General features: G+C 39.5%; 1 protein-coding gene and 1 non-coding gene across 2 annotated transcripts in view; one reads left to right on the plus strand and one right to left on the minus strand.

Annotated features, from left to right (window-relative positions):
- Positions 1–17,470, plus strand: part of IFT88 (intraflagellar transport 88) — a 133,425-nt gene that overhangs the window by 12,416 nt on the left and 103,539 nt on the right. Inside the window, exons 8-11 of the mRNA XM_049778222.1 lie at positions 3,186–3,276; positions 5,498–5,602; positions 7,558–7,660; positions 8,509–8,623. Of these exons, the coding sequence (XP_049634179.1) occupies positions 3,186–3,276; positions 5,498–5,602; positions 7,558–7,660; positions 8,509–8,623 (414 nt within the window). The remainder of the gene's footprint in view (positions 1–3,185; positions 3,277–5,497; positions 5,603–7,557; positions 7,661–8,508; positions 8,624–17,470) is intronic.
- LOC126017086 (U6 spliceosomal RNA) lies at positions 11,416–11,522 on the minus strand. Its single transcript, XR_007498760.1, has one exon. It is a non-coding gene; the product is annotated as a U6 spliceosomal RNA (small nuclear RNA).

Here is a 17,470-nt window from a genome sequence, read left to right on the forward strand (position 1 = left end):
TGGCAGAATAATAATTATAATCTTAATCTTTGTCGGGCTAGAAATTTGATTGTGCTATGGAGCACAATTGTGCTATGGCTCCACAGGAAATAGAGAAAAAAAGCACTTGTGTTCTATGTGTATTATATTATTAAAAATCTTGTGACTAATTTGGCTTGATAAAATTATGTTTGGTTTTATTCTTTTGAGGACAATTGGTATTATAAGAATTGATAGAATATAATTTTAGGATATTTAACATAACATGATCACATGTAAGAAATTAGTTTATCGGTGGTACATATACACAATGGAATATTATGCAGCTGTCAGGAGGGATGAAGTCATGAAATTTTCCTATACATGGATGTACACAGAATCTATTATGCTGAGTGAAATAAGTCAGAGAGAGAGAGAAAAACACAGAATGGTCTCACTCATCTATGGGTTTTAAGAAAAATGAAAGACATTCTTGCAATAATAAATTTCAGACACAAAAGAGAAAAGAGCTGGAAGTTCCAGCTCACCTCAGGAAGCTCACCACAAAGAGTGATGAGTTTAGTTAGAGAAATAACTACATTTTGAACTGTCCTAATATTGAGAATGTATGAGGGAAATGTAGAGCCTGTTTAGGGTACAGGCGGGGGTTGGGTGGGGAGGAGGGAGATTTGGGACTTGGGTGATGGGAATGTTGCACTGGTGATGGGTGGTGTTCCTTTTATGACTGAAACCCAAACACAATCATGTATGTAATCAAGGTGTTTAAATAAAAAAAAAATTAGTTTATCGGGCCCGGAGAGATAGCACAGTGGCGTTTGCCTTGCAAGCAGCCGATCCAGGACCAAAGGTGGTTGGTTCGAATCCCGGTGTCCCATATGGTCCCCGTGCCTGCCAGGAGCTATTTCTGAGCAGATAGCCAGGAGTAACCCCTGAGCACTGCCGGCTGTGGCCAAAAACAAAAACAAAAACAAACAAAAAAAAGAAATTAGTTTATCATCCATATTAAGAATAATTTTAATTTTGGTTTTTAGGCCACACAGGGGTTACTCCTGGCTGTGAGCTCAGAAATCATTCTTGGCTATATGCTCAGAAATCATTTTTGACTTGGGGGACCATATCGGACGCTGGAGGATTGAACCACAGTTCGTCCTAGGTTAGCCATGTGCAAGCCAACACTCTACTGCTTGTGCCACCTTTACGGCCCAAGAATAAATTTTTATGGAATTAATTTTGTGCTCATGATGAGAGAGTAATCAAAAACCATGTTAGATACTGAGCTGCATTGAATCCCCAACAACATTTAAGTACAAGGCAACATTATTACTTTTTTATTAAATAATTTATTTAAATAGCGTGATTACAAACATATTTGTACTTGGATTTCAGTCACAAGAACACCCCCCTTCACCCATGCAATCTTCCGCTCACCAATGCCCCCATCTCTTCCCTCCCCTACTCCCACCCGCCTGTCTGGTCGAGATGGGTTCACTAGTGATTTCTACCAAATTTCAAGGAAGACTGAGTGCCCATACTCATCAAGCTTTCAAAAAATATCAAAGAAACAGAATATTGGGGGCCGGGCAGTGGCGCTGAAGGTAAGGTGCCTGCCTTGCCTGCGATAGCCTTGGACGGACCGCGGTTCGATCCCCCGGTGTCCCATATGGTCCCCCAAGCCAGGAGCAACTTCTGAGCACATAGCCAGGAGTAACCCCTGAGCGTTACCGGGTGTGGCCCAAAAACCCAAAAACCCCCCAAAAAAAAGAAACAGAATATTGCTTACCAACTTCTATTACCCGAATACCAAAACAAGACAGCTATCACTAAAGAAAATTATAGACCAGTATCTCTTATGCACATAGATTCATAGGTCCTCAGTTAAATCAATTAGATAAAGTCAAACGTTTATCAAATTATACAACACTATTTGGGGGGGGGGTTTGGGCCACACCCGTTTGATGCTCAGGGGTTACTACTGGCTAAGTGCTCATAAATTGTCCCTGGCTTGTGGGGACCATATGGGATGCCAGGGGCTGAACCGTGGTCCTTCCTTGGCTAGCGCTTGCAAGACAGACACCTTACCTCTAGTGCCACCTCTCCAGCCCCATATACACAGGTTTTATCCTAGGAATGCAAGGATGGTTCTATATACACAAATCAAACATTGTAAAATGTTACTAATAAAAGGAAATATTAACAATCATGGTAATGGGGGCTGGAGAGATAGCATAGTGGTAGGGTATTTGCCTTGCAAGTGGCCGACCCAGGACCAAAGGTGGCTCAACTCCTGAAAAATCAGGAGAGGAGGTGAATAGGTAGATCCTCAAAGATAATGTAAAGATGGACATATGAAAAATATTCATCATCACAGAAATTATCATGGAAATATAAATCAAAACAATAGTGGTATCACTTCATGAGTGAAGATCATCTTTCTAAAAATGTTTACAAATCTAAAGTGGAAACTTAGGAATTCTTATTCACTACTAGTGGGACTGTTGCCTCTGAAAAGTGGTTTGAAATTTCTTTTAAAGAAAGTTTAAAAATAGGGGCTGGAGTGGTGCTGTAAGCGGTAGAGCGTTTGCCATTTGCCTTGCATGCACTAATCTAGGACAGACCAAACAAACAAACAAATAAACAAAAATGTTTAAAAATAGAGCTTTAATATAAAGTTGCAATTTCACACTGAGGCTACTTCAAGAATACAAAAACATCTGAAAGAGCACATATGCATTTACATTCACAGCAGCTTATTTACAGTAGTCAAGATCTGCAAACAAATGTTCAAAAATTGAGTGGATGAAGTAATTGTATTATATATACACAATGATAATACTACTAAGCTATAAAAATAAGATATTTTAATGTGCTGCTACTTGGATGGAACTAGAGGAAGCTAGGCTAAGTGCAGTGAGTTAGAAAGAAAAACACTAAGTAATCTCACTCATATGTTGTTTATAAAGAAAAAAGGGATTAGAAAATCCACAGTGGTAATTAACTCTAAAGTATGGTTAATAGAACTATGATTTGAGGGTGTTAAGTGGAAAAGGAAGGGACCATTGCATTAGTGCTTAAGGAATTCGCATGCTCTGGTGGGGGCATGATTTAGCAGCACCATGTACCAACAATAAAGTTGGTACTGTTTTAGAATTAAGAATTATAAGATAATAGTTGGTGGTGAACCCTCTAACATATACTTTTTTTTATAGTCCTGAAGAAAAGATTAGACAATTAGAGAAAAAAGTAAATGAGTTGGTAGAAGAAAGCTGTATTGCCAACAGTTGTGGAGACTTAAAACTGGTAAGTTTAGAGGGACTCACTATTACATAAATTGCCTGTATTTATAAATAAATAAATAAGGATATATATAGATAAATGTCCCAGTTTTGCTATACACTAGACTTGGGTTTTCACTGAAGCAATTTCTTGAGAGCCTGCTCTTGTAAATTTACTTCATAAACTTTGATATCACTACAGTTGTCTTTATGGTAGTTGATGTCGTTTGGTGGTAGAGCATGTTTGAGATCCTAAATGGTCCCTGGCAATGAATGCTCTCCTCTATCAATATTGTCAAGGTTCCCTGAGTACCCTTTGAAGGTGTTCCATATTTAAAAAAAATTTTTTTACAGTGGGAGAGATAATACAGTAGGTATTAGTAGTAAGTAGGCACTTACTTTCCATCTTTGTACTCTATCTCCAACTCCGTTTTGTAATTGATATTGGTTGTTTCAGTTAGGAAAAATATCTGATGTATTGATTGATTGATTCAAACATTGGGTCAGGGTAGGACTGAGCCATACCCAGTGATGCTTAGGACTTCCTCCTGGTTCTTTGCTCAAGCAAGTGTCCAGGAATACTGGGGTAATGGAGATTGAATTTGACTTTAATGAGCTTTTGAAAAACATTTTTTATATTTTTATTTTATTTTATTTTTGGTTTTTGGGTCACACCCGGCAGCACTCAGGGCTTACTCCTGGCTCCGTGATCAGAAATTGCTCCTGGCAGGCTCAGGGGACCATATGGGATGCCGGGATTTGAACCACCGACCTTCTGCATACAAGGCAAATGCCCTACCTCCATGCTATCTCTCCGGCCCTGAGCTTTTGAATTTTTCGGTTTAGCTCTTGTTATTTTTATCTCTGATGTTTATTACTTCATTCTGACTTTTTTTTTTTTTAAGTTCAAAATGCACACCTGGTGATGCTTAGGGGTTACTCCTGGCTATGCACTCAGAAGTCATTCCTGGTTCAGGGGACCACATGGGACATCTGGGATCAAGCCCAGGTTTGTCCTGGGTTAGCTGCATGCAAGGCTACCCTACCACTGTGCTATTGCTCCAGCCCTTTCATTCTGATTTTTTTTTTTTTTTTGGCTTCTTTTGGGCCACACCCGGTGACGCTCAGGGGTTACTGCTGCTATGCACTCAGAAATTGCTCCTGGCTTAGGGAACCATATGAGACCCCAGGGATCAAACCAAGGTCCATCCTGGATCAGCCACATGCAAGACAAACGCCCTACTGCTGTGCTCTCGCCCTAGCTCCCATTCTGATTTTTTAATACTATTTATTATTCCTCTTCTAGTTCCCTTAGGTGTGGAATTAGAATATTTGAGGTTTTTCTTATTAATTGATGTGGGCCTATATATTATCTCTGAATTCTTATCCTATGAAAATGAATACCAAGAATTTATGAATTGTAAGAAAAAAATAAACAGACTGGAGAGATTTTACCAGGTGTGGGCAAAAACCCCAAAATAAATAGACATGGTGAAATTTTAGAGGTGGTGGAAATATGGTGATAAAGAAACTTAATTTTGCAAATATACTATATTTTTTATCCCTAACATTTTCTATTTATCAAAAAAATAAAACAGCAGGACTTTTTTTGGGGGGTTGGGAGAGTTTGGGCCACAAACTCCTGGTTACTCCTGGTTCTGCGCTCAGGGTTCATTTCTGGCAGTGCTCAAGTAGACTATATAGGATTCCAGGGATCAAACCTGGGTCTACTGTATGCTTATGTATGTAAGCCAGGAGCAACTTCTGAGCACATAGCCAGGAGTAACCCCTGAGCATTACCGGGTGTGGCCCAAAACCCCCCAAAAAAAAAAATCAGAATGGGAGCTAGGGCGAGAGCACAGCAGTAGGGCGTTTGTCTTGCATGTGGCTGATCCAGGATGGTTTGATCCCTGGGGTCTCATATGGTTCCCTAAGCCAGGAGCAATTTCTGAGTGCATAGCAGCAGTAACCCCTGAGCGTCACCGGGTGTGGCCCAAAAGAAGCCATAGGTAAACACTATGCTATCACTTTAGTCCAGCAGGAAATATTTTGATGGATGGTGAGTTCCAGTTTAAATACACACTGTTGGTTGTATTCAGAAAGAGTCTTTGTTTTGAGAAGCGCACAGCATCCTGGGAGTCTAATATGTTCAGCATCCAACAATGCTTTATGTGGCTCTCTCAAAATGCAAGAAATGCTCATAATGAATGCTCAAAGTAATTTTCATTGTATACATTTGATTTCAGGCTTTAGAAAAAGCAAAAGATGCAGGAAGAAAAGAGAGAGTTCTAGTGAGACAACGAGAACAAACCGCAACTCCAGAAAATATCAATTTGGATTTAACTTACTCAGTAAGTTTGAAAGTTTTGTTGAATAAAATTGTTTTGATTAGTATTTTTAGATTTAAGAAATCCTTTTTACTTTTTTTAAAGCAATTTTTTAATTAGATCTTATTTGCTCAGAATATAAACCTTAGTTCATGAGACACTTTATTTTCTTTTGATCTGTGTGAAGAATTTTAGTATTTAATTAGTCATGTCTGTTAAGTTTCTAAGTATTTGAAAACTTAGCAAGTAGTGACTCTGTAGAAGATTTATTTTCCTTATGATATCCAGTAATGAGCCAGAGCAATAGCACAACAGGTAGGATGCTTGCCTTACACATTTGATTCTGGGTTCAATTCCCAGAATCCCATAGAGTTCCCAAGCACTGCCAAGAGTAATTCCTGAGTTTATTACCAGGAGTAACCGCTGAACACTGCTGGTGTGGTCCAAAAACCAAAAAAACAAAAAGAAAGATTTCCAGTAATTTAGTGTCATTATTAGTTTCATGATATTCTAATTTGAATTTTTAGGTTGTGAAAGTTGAACACTTAAAACAAGGAAAATAAGTAATATTCTGTATTCTTTTTTAAAAGCTAATTAATTTCTAGCAGTATTTTTTTAATTCTGAAAGATAGTTCTTTGATGTTATAGTCATGTTTAAAATGGCCTATTTTTAGTAGGAAAATTTTTTCTGTGCTGCAAATAAACAAATGGAAAAAGGGACCCTGGAAATTTTAACTAAATATTTTAGATGTTTATAATCTAAAAATTTTCAAGCACATGGAATCCTTGGGTAATAGATTATAATGAACTTTTTTTTTTGGGGGGGGGGGCACACCCGGTGATGTTCAGGGGTTACTTCTGGCTATGCGCTCAGAAATCGCTCCTGGCTTGGGAGACCATATGGGTCGCCGGAGGATCGAACTGTGGTTTGTCCTAGGTCAGCCACGTGCAAGGCAAACACCCTACCACTATGCCACCGCTCTGGTCCTTATAACAATCATTTTTAAATCTCTTACATCATTATATATTCTGACTTAAATATATAAATTATAGTTTCATGTATAAAATAAGGCCTAAGATAATTCAAAAAATAAAGATTAAGATATTTCCTCAGGATGCTTGATTTTTTTTCTTTGTAAAGAATTGTCACCTATTGGGCTTTTTCTTTTTATTACCAACAACATTTATTTATTTATTTATTTATTTTTAATAGATATGTTTTTTTTTGGGGTTTTTTTTTTTTTTTTTTTTTTTTTTTTGGTTTTTGGGTCACACCAGGCAGTGCTCAGGGGTTATTCCTGGCTCCAGGCTCAGAAATTGCTCCTGGCAGGCACGGGGGACCATATGGGACGCTGGGATTCGAACCGATGACCTCCTGCATGAAAGGCAAACGCTTTACCTCCATGCTATCTCTCTGGCCCCTACCAACAACATTTATATCACATATTTATTCTAAGTCTCCCTGAGACCACTACTACCTAAACTATATACATAAAATGTTAGGGAGAAAGTTTAGGGGATAACAGTACAAATTTAATATTCATACTTATTTGGGATGAAAACTGTTTCTCCTTATACTAATTTTATTATTGGTCAGATATCTTGATATAAACATCAAACTTTGTTATAGAAAGATGAAGTCGGGGCCGGCGAGATAGCATGGAGGTAAGGCGTTTGCCTTCCATACAGAAGGACAGTGGTTCGAATCCCGGCATCCCATATGGTCCCCAATGCCTGCCAGGGGCGATTTCTGAGCATAGAGCCAGGAGTAACCCCTGAGTGTGCTGGGTGTGACCCAAAAACAAAAAAAAAAAAAAGAAAGATGAAGTCAATGGGGGCTGAAGCAAAAGTACAGTGGGCAGGATATTTACCTTATATGCAGCAAAACTAAAAAAGGGAGGGAGGGAGGGAGAGAAGAAGGAAGGAAAGGAGAAGATTGATAAATAATTTTTTAAATTTTAAATATTTGTATTCTATAGGTACTTTTCAACTTGGCAAGTCAGTATTCAGCTAATGAAATGTACGCTGAGGCACTAAATACATACCAAGTTATAGTGAAAAATAAGATGTTTAGCAATGCAGGTAGGTATATATAATCAATTTTTCCAATAGTTATTTCATAGAGTAGTTTACATTTCATTTTTAATTTTTATGAAATACTATGAATATAAAAATGTATGTAAATACAAATGAGTAAATAGAATTGATGCTATATTTTGAGTGGAGTATATATTCTGACATTAATAAAATTAATCATGTTTTCACAACACACATTCTACATTACATGATAGAATGATTTGCCATGGCAAGCCAATAGAACATACTTAATCTGGGGCCAGAGAGATAACATGGAAGTAGGGTATTTGCCTTGCATGCAGAAGGACAGTGGTTCGAATTCCAGCATCCCATATGGTCCCCCCAAGCCAGGAGCGATTTCTGAGCGCATAGCCAGGAGTAACCCCTGAGTGTCACAGGGTGTGGCCCAAAACCAAAAAAAAAAAAATCTTTTATAAGTTATACCCAAAATGTCTTGATATAGCTAACATTGATATAAGAAAATCTTTATGATATAGGAATTTAATTTTTAGAAGGATTAAACAGACAGAATCTAAAATTTATGATTTTTTCAATATTTTTATTTTGTAGCTGCTTTTTAGTTTGGCTGGTAATGTTAAGCTAATGAAATAAAGTCTGTATATAACATTTGAATTGTGTAGTATTTTTGGTATCAGTGTTTCCTCAGAGAAAATTAATATGTAAACATAGAAGTAGTAAAAAAGAAATTGAGTATTTGGAGTAGTATGTATATAAAGCTTTATAATTTTAGAAAAGCTTCAGATTCTCTGAATGTCATCTAAAATAAAGATGTTATTTAAAATTTAGGAAAATTTTTTAAAAATTGAATAATTTACCTTCTTTTTTTAAATTAGGAAGATTGAAAGTGAATATGGGAAATATTTATTTGAAGCAAAGAAATTATTCCAAAGCTATTAAATTCTATCGAATGGCATTAGATCAAATTCCAAGTATTCATAAAGAAATGAGGTAAGTTGGTAAAACAAAAGTATTTTTAAAATGATGTTTCTCATTTGTGGTCAAATATTTTTAGGTATTTTTAAATGAGATGTTTACGTTATATATGTTTACATTACATATGTTTTACATTATAGCCTGTGGTATTTAGGTGTGATTACTTTGTAAATTTTTGTACATAAAATGGTAATATGTTGACATAAAACTAAACTAATGGGCCTATTCTCTCAGGGCTAAACTTACAGACCATAATACAATTGCAAAAATGAAATGGTCTGGAGAGAGTGTTCAGGAGTCAAAGGCACATGCCTTGCATGCACCAGTTCCTAATTTCAATCCCTCACACTACTTGCTCCTCCCACTTAAACTGCAAGTATCACAGGGAATAGCTCTGGAAAATGCCAAGTACAACTGGCTGTGACCCTGAGTGGTCCTTAACACTGCTTATTCAAATAGCATTCCTGGTCCTTGCATTGAATCATTCAACCCAGTTGACTGAGTATCACCAGAAGTGACCCTGGACTAGGGAAATACTCCACTGCTAAACTACCTAGTTTGCCTACTCTAGTAGGCAAAATTATAAATTAAGAATTCCAGGGCCCGGAGAGATAGCACAGCGGCGTTTGCCTTGCAAGTAGCCAATCCAGGACCAAAGGTGGTTGGTTCGAATCCCAGTGTCCCATATGGTCCCCCATGCCTGCCAGGAGCTATTTCTGAGCAGACAGCCAGGAGTAACCCCTGAGCATTGCTGGGTGTGGCCCAAAAAAAAATTCCATATACTCTTTATTTTGCTTAAAAATCAAATAATGCAGGGTCGGAGCAGTGGCACAAGTGGTGGGGCATTTGCCTTGCAGCATCCCATATGGTCCTCCAAGCCAGGAGCAATTTCTGAGCTCATAGCCAGGAATAACTCCTGAGCCTCACTGGATGTGGCCCAAAAACCAAATAAAGGAAAATCAAATAACAAAAGGAAGGAATTACTTTTGGATATCAGAAGTGGGGAAGACTAGGATACTTCCTAGTCAATATTTCAGGAGCAAATATGGTAAATTATATTTGCTAACATTGAAACTATGGAGCATAAGAGGTTCCTAGAATATTCCCTAGAATATTCGTATTTATTCATATGAATATTCATAATTTCCCCAGGCATAGTATACTCAATTCCTTTGTGAAAGTTAAATTATTTGAAAATGTTACCTTTCATCATTTAAGAAACTTCTTTATGATATGTAATTACCTTTAACAAATATCTAGTATTGTCCTTGAGGTGCTTGAACCCAAATGAGGCCAAGAATTAATTAAAGGGATAAGCCAGAGTAGTAGCAGAGGTGACAGAGAGGTAGGTTGTTTGCCTTGTATGTGGCTGACCTAGGACAGACCGAGGTTTGATCCCTTGGCATCCCATAAGGTTCTCCAAGCCAGGAGCGATTTCTGAGCGCATAGCCAGGAGTAACCCCTGAGCGTCACCAGGTGTGGCCCAAAAACCAAAAAAAAAGGGCTGACTTTTTTGTTTTTGTTTTTTTGTTTTTTGGGGGCCACACCCGGCAGCGCTCAGGGATTACTCCTGGCTCTACGTTCAGAAATCACTCCTGGCAGGCTTGGGGGACCATATGCGATGCCGGGATTCGAACCACTTACCTTATGCATGCAAGGCAAACGCTTTACCTCCATGCTATTTCTCCGATCCAAGGACCGACTTTTTGAGAGCTGAATTTAAACTAGATTTAATGAACAAATACTCCTCCAAAGAAGATATATAGATGGCCAAAATGTACTGAAGAAAGGCCCTGTATCATGGATTATCATGGAAATGAAAAATTATGAGATATATATAACCTCATAAAAATGAGTATCCGATATCAAAAAGTCTAGTAACAGCCTGGGTTTACAGGGATGCCATAAAAAGAAACCATTCATTGTTAATTAGATTGTCACTTACTTCAGCCTCTATGGAAAATAGTTTGGAGACTTTTCAAAAACTTAAAAGTAGTTTCCTAATGATCTAGCAATTGCACTGCTGGACAACGATCAAAGAATACAAGTATTCCTATTTCAAAAGATATATTCACAACATTGTTTATTGCATCACCATTTCTAAGTACTAAGATCTGGAAATAACTCAAATGCCAACAATAGGATGAGTGGGTAAAGAAATTGTAGATAAACACAGAGGAATCTGATTTAGATACAGGAAAAGATAAAAAAAAATTTTTTTGCTACTAGTTTAGTTGGAAATAGAAGGTGTTTTTGAGAAAGAAGACAGAAAGACAATATATGCCATTCATACATATCCTATTTATGATCATAATGCATGACATGTATCCATTTGTATTCTGTATCCAGTGGTCGTCAACCTGCGGCTCGCGAGCCACATGTGGCTCTTTACACTTTTAATTTGGCTCTTCTGTGTGCTGGTTGGCCGCTCCAGGAGGCAGGACTCCGCTCCTAGCCTCTGTCAGTGCGGGCCCTGTATGCAGCCCCTGAGCCTGCCAGGAGCGATTTCTGAGCATAGAGCCAGTAGTAATCCCTGAGCGCTGCCAAAAAAAAAAAAAAATGTGGCTCTCAAAATTAATTTCAATTGTGGTTTTGGCGAGATTTGGCTCAGTTGAAAAAAAAGATTGCCAACCACTGGCTATACTATACATATGTGGGATATTAAAAAACAAGGAATGTCTGTTGAAACAGAGACCTTTGGACTCTGACAACAGAATTAAGGTTACAATGTCAGGGTCTTGGGCAAGGAGGGGAAATGTGCCAGGGATGGGGTTGACCAAAAGAATGGGGGGGGTATTGTTGGTTTTTTCTGTTTGTTTGTTTGTTTGTTTTTGCGTGTCATCCTTGCTCAGGGACCATGCTAATCTTCTCTGTATGGTTCCAATTTTAGTATATGTGCTGCCGAAGTGAGCACATTGTTTGTTTTTTTGTTTTGTGATGATGCAGGGTAACGCTCAGGGGTTACTCCTGGCTATGCGCTCAGAAATCGCTCCTGGCTTTGGGGACCATATGGGATGCTGGGGGATCAAACCAAGGTCAGTAATAGGTCAGCGAGTGCAAGGCAAATGCCCTACCACTTGCACCACCGCCCCAGAATGTGGATTTTTAGTGCTTTGTTGATTGTTATCATAACTTGAACTCAGTAATAAAATTAACAGGGTTTATGTTAGGGAATAGTTAGAAATAAGCTAGGATTATCTGTTGAAATTGCCTTTATAGAAAGAAATCTACTTTTGCATCCTAGGATCCTTGCTTTGAACCAATGGCTGGTGGGGAAAACTCAGAAAGGATTATGCAAGTTTTTTATTATTATTTATTTACTTATTCACTTTTAGGCCACGTCTAGTGGTGCTCTAGGCTTACTTCTTGCTCTGTGCTCAGGAATCACTCCTGGCTATACTTGGGGGCCCATATGTTGTGCCAGGGACAGAATCTAGGATGAAAACTTGCAAAGGAAGCATTTTACCCACTGTACTTTGACTCTGGCACAGATTATGCAAAATAAAACAAGCCAAACCCAAATATCATGATACCTGGCTCCATAACCACGCAAGACTAGAAAAAGAAAATCTACAGAGATAGTAGATTATTGATTGTATAGGCCCTAGTGATAAAAATGAGGACTGCTCATTGGCACAGGTTTTCTTTTATTTTTAAATATTTTTGTTTTTTATAAAATAAAAATGTTTATTAGGAAATAGAAGCAAAAGGAAACAAACTGCCAGGCTAGGAAGGAACTTAATATAGGACTAAATTAAATATGGCTGTGTGGGTGTGTGTGTGTGTGTGTGTAGGAAAATGGTTTTCGATTTAATAACTTAATGTAATTAATTCACAACTGGACACTGAGGCCTGTGTCTGGGTGAGGAACAGGGAGGTTCCAGTCCTAATCCCCTCTACTGAACTTGAACAAACAGGGCCTCCTCTCTTCTCCAACCTTCCTTCAGTCTCATTCTGGATTCCAGTGCCATCATTATTCGTCTGCCCTTCGGGACCAGCCACGTTGGTGCTGGAGAGGGAGTAGGGAACCTCACTCCTTAATCCCTTCCACCAAATGCAATGTCTTTTTGGATCTTTCCCAGCATCCTTAGGGTCCCACTACCATTGCTGAGTCTTTGTTCTAGGGGACAGTGAGGCCTCCTGTCCTCTCCAGCCTTCCCTCAGTCTCCTTCTGGGTTCAAGTGCCATCAATGTTTATCTGCCCTTTGGGCCACACAGGTTGGTGCTGAGGAGAGGATAGGGAACCTCACTCATTAATCCCTTCCACCAAATGCAAATGTCTTTTTGAGTCTTTCTCAATATCTTTCCTTCTTTCCCTTCAGTCCTCATTTTCCCAAAGCACGTGGACTCTAATGCATCCACTTGAAGTCATTCTAATTTATATCATAGACTTCCTGGCAGATTGAATCTAGCACTAATTTCAACAGCCTAAGAAATCCAGCACTCCAAATCACTAACTGCAAAGTTCAGTGGGGAAGCTAAAGGAGACATTTACTGTGAGGGAATACGAAGAGAAATCCTGGCAATTTTCCAAGTCCACCCAAATGCCTGAACTTTATAGAGGAAGACCTAAAATCGACACTTAATGGTTTAGCAATGGAAATCAAGGCGGCACTAGCCTGTGGAATTAAGAAATCTATAGATGGGGCCGGAGAGAGAGCATGGAGGTAAAGGCTTTTGCCTTACATGCGGAAGGACGGTGGTTCGAATCCCAGCATCCCATATGGTCCCCTGTGCCTGCCAGGGGCGATTTCTGAGCCTAGAGCCAGGTTTAATCCCTGAGCGCTGCCAGGTATGACCCCCCCCCCCCAAAAAAGAAATCTATAGATGAACAATTCAACCAACTCAAAGAAGAACTCTTTCAGAAGATGAGAAAATCCATACAACTGGAACTGAAGGAACTAAAAAAAAGCATGTTAGCAAGCCATAATAGAATTACACAGGTGGAGAATCGCATAGACTTACTTGAAGACAAATTACAAGCAGCTGGGATAAAGAAGTCAAAGAAGATAAAGAAGTCAAAGAAAGAAATAAAACCCTGGAAGAAAAGATGGAGTGTCTTCCGATTTCATATCACTGTTAGGTGACGAAGTAGGCAACCTGCCTTTAGATCAAGTTGCTGTTTTCTTGTCATCAGGATGTCTTATGAACAGGTCTTGGCGCAAGTTGGTGCTAGAGCTGTATTAGGGACTCCCCCAGGCGAAATTTGATTCCTGGTGTTGTTGCAGGGAACTTTGTCAGTTCTAAGGTTGAAATCCAGGCTTTGGAGTTGGATAGTCAATGTCCAATCACGTGAGGTCTAGTTCGAGTTCCCATGACGAATGTGTTTTTTTTTTTTTTTTTGTGGTTTTTGGGTCACACCCGGCAGTGCTCAGGGGTCCTGGCTCTAGGCTCAGAAATTGCTCCTGGCAGGCACGGGGGACCACATGGGGTGCCGGGATTCGAACCGATGACCTCCTGCATGAAAGGCAAACGCCTTACCTCCATGCTATCTCTCCGGCCCCCATGACGAATGTTTTACTGTATTTTTTAAACTCTCATCATTTAAAAAAAATAAATGTGTATGTAAACATTTTAATGGGATTATTATGTTACTGACCCTACCCTGATCGGTGATTGTGCCCTACCCTAGGGAGTGACCTGGCATTCTGCTCCCACCCTACGGTGGTACCTGATCCCACCATTGGGTGGTACCTGATTCTGGGGCATAAAAACAAGGGTCTGTGGAAGGTGAGAGGCTTTTTTTTCCTGGCCTATTCTTAGGCCTTCTGGCTTCAGCCTCTTCACGAAATAAAGAGCTGTTTTCTTCGGAAGCCTGACTGCCTGTTGCCTTTCTTCTCACCGCATTCACCTCAGAACCTCAGAACCGCTGAAAAGGATATCAGTTGCGTGGTCCGAGCTGGAGGAGAAAGGCCTCATCCTCCATCCCTCCATCAGTCAACCTCTTCAGGGGCTGACTTGCAACAAATAAGAGCTTCCTAAACTTTCTGCTAGTGAAAAAAAAAAGGTGTCCTTTAGCTTTGGGAGCTGGATGGTGGCCTGTTGGGGCAGTCATGGTTCCTAAGGAGTTAAGAACTGAGGAAGAAGAGGATTAAATAGAGAGATATAACAGATCAGGATTGAGGGCATAAAAGGATAAAAGAAGTTCTGAATGAGGGTGGGAGGAATAATATATGAGAGGGGCGATATACAATATGGTCATGGATTGTTTACAGTATAGATTAGGCAAACAAAGAGGAGTATACTGCATACAAACCCATGCCCACTTATAGAAAAACATTAAAGATCTATTCATAGTTGTAGTTGGAGGCCTGATCCTTATGGGATAGTTTGGAGTTTTAAGAAATAATTGAGTTGGGGCCGGTGAGGTGGCGCTAGAGGTAAGGTGTCTGCCTTGCAAGCGCTAGCCAAGGTAGGACCATGGTTCAATCCCCCAGCGTCCCGTATGGTCCCCCCAAGCAGGGGCAATTTCTGAGTGCTTAGCCAGGAGTAACCCCTGACCATCAAACGGGTGTGGCCCGAAAAACCAAAAAAAAAAAATTAAAAAAGAAAGAAAGAAAGAAATAATTGAGTTAAGAAAAAATTGGAGGGGCCGGAGAGATAGCATGGAGGTAAGGCGTTTGCCTTTCATGCAGAAGGTCATCGGTTCGAATCTCAGCATCCCATATGGTCCCCCGTACCTGCCAGGAGCAATTTCTTTTTTTTTTCTTTTTTTTTTTTATATAATTTTTTATTTTGATCATAGTGGTTTACATGTTGACAATAATATTTTAGTTAAATATTTACATAACATCAGAGGGGATTCCCATCACCATATTGTCTTCCCTTCACCTCTGTTTTTGTCGTATCTCCCATATCCACTTCCTTCATCCCCAGGGCTGCTAGAATATGTGGTCCCCTATGTACCAATCCTACCACCTAGTTGTCTTGCATCTGATTGGTCTAGGTGTCTCCCTAATTTCCCCCTCTAACTGGGAGGTAGGCCTAGCTAGTTAAGTTTGCGTGGTTTGGTCTGAAGAAGAGAAAAGTAGTAAACTGGGGTAAAAGTCTAATACTCCAAAAGTAGGCAGAGTCCTTCTAGAGGTTCTCATCATTGATTTGGGGGGCGATGGAGAAAAAAGAAAATGAAACATTCCATCAGTACAAAACAAAACAAAACAAAAAAAAGTGTCCATTATCCAGTGAGGACTCCAACAATAATGGTAAGCACCACACATGCACAAAACAAAAAAAACAAAAAACAAACAAACAAATAAAACAAAGCAAAACAACACAAACAAATACAAAAAAAAAAGAAAGAAAAGAAAAAACCGCCATGGTCCTGATATAAGAGACATGACTTAGCCCATAAAGAAAGAAAAGAAGGGCCCGGAGAGATAGCACAGTGGTGTTTGCCTTGCAAGCAGCCGATCCAGGACCAAAGGTGGTTGGTTCGAATCCCGGTGTCCCATGTGGTCCCCCGTGCCTGCCAGGAGCTATTTCTGAGCAGACAGCCAGGAGTAACCCCTGAGCACCGCCGGGTGTGACCCAAAAACCAAAAAAAAAAAAAAAAAAAAGAAAGAAAGAAAAGAAAAGAGGAGAAAAAACTAGGAATATCTGGGGACAACAGCTTCAATAACCACCCCTACACAGAGAAATCGATCAAAAAAAATAGTTATGTAAGTAAAAATAATAGTAATAATAATAAATGAAGGTACAAAATAATATATAATAAGTAAACAATGCTTTGTGCTTTTTTTTTTTTTTTCCTCCTGCCCTGGCACAGTAAATGTTGGGGTCATTCGAAAAGGAATTCACTTGGCCTAAGAGTTATGGGTTTCTCCGCCCTTGGAATATATTGTCATGGGATCAACTATAGACTCTGTTCAGGATCATTTACTCTCCCGGTGGTCTATTGTCGTGTTTGGGAGACTTCCGTTCTGTTCTGGGTGGTACAAACAAACCTCTGTGTCTTGAGATCTCAGTATCTGCACAAGTTCAGGATTGGGATTTACGATGACGTCAGTCTTTGTGGTTCAGGAGTAGTTCTGTTCCCTCATTGTCATTTTAATCCATCTTCTGTGGTTGGTGGTCTTGGTCTTTGCACTGTACCTAGGATGGCACTTAGGATAGCATCTTTCTTTGTGCTTCCAGAAGCCAGATTCCTTTACGATTGTCTCTGCTAGACCTTTGGAAGTGGGGTTCATGGTTGTTGTGCAGGTCGTAGTTCAAACCCTAGATTAGGGCTTTTTTATTGGTCCCACGGTGTATACCGTCTGGTTATGGTTCTAGCAGCCAGTCATCTGTAAATCGCGATCTTGGCTTTTGGATCTACCAAAGGGTGACAGCTCTTCTGATTTTGTCTTATTGTTAGCTGGTAAGGTAGGGTAACCTGTTCTTAGATCAAGTTGTTCCCATTTTCCTCGTTGTCAGCATGTCGTACTGGAGCTGGGACTTGATGGTGACCCTGTCGTATTAAGGCTGTCCTGGCTGGGATTTGTTTCTTGTAGTTGTCACGGAGGACTGTGCCGTTTCTATGTCTTGGACCCAGGGTTCAAGGCTGGACGGATGGTATCTAATCATCTGAGGTTTAAGTTGATTCCACATGACGTTTTTTCCAGGTAGGAGATATCCCTGTATTGTAAACAACTATGAGTTCCCATCTCTAGTAGATAGGAGCTCTTTTTTGTATGTAAGATTTCCCCTTTTTTTTACTGTGCCTTTGCAGGGGGGAAATGGCGCTACATTCATTATATTGTTGGTGTCTTTGGGGGTGGACAAAGGGGAAAACAAAAACAGGTCACATACCCAGAGAAGGTAAAAAAAAGAAGAAAAAATAATAAGAATATATATATATATATATATATATATCAAGGAATAAGA

The sequence above is a fragment of the Suncus etruscus genome, chromosome 8 (assembly GCF_024139225.1).
Source record: "Suncus etruscus isolate mSunEtr1 chromosome 8, mSunEtr1.pri.cur, whole genome shotgun sequence".
Lineage (NCBI taxonomy): Eukaryota > Metazoa > Chordata > Mammalia > Eulipotyphla > Soricidae > Suncus > Suncus etruscus.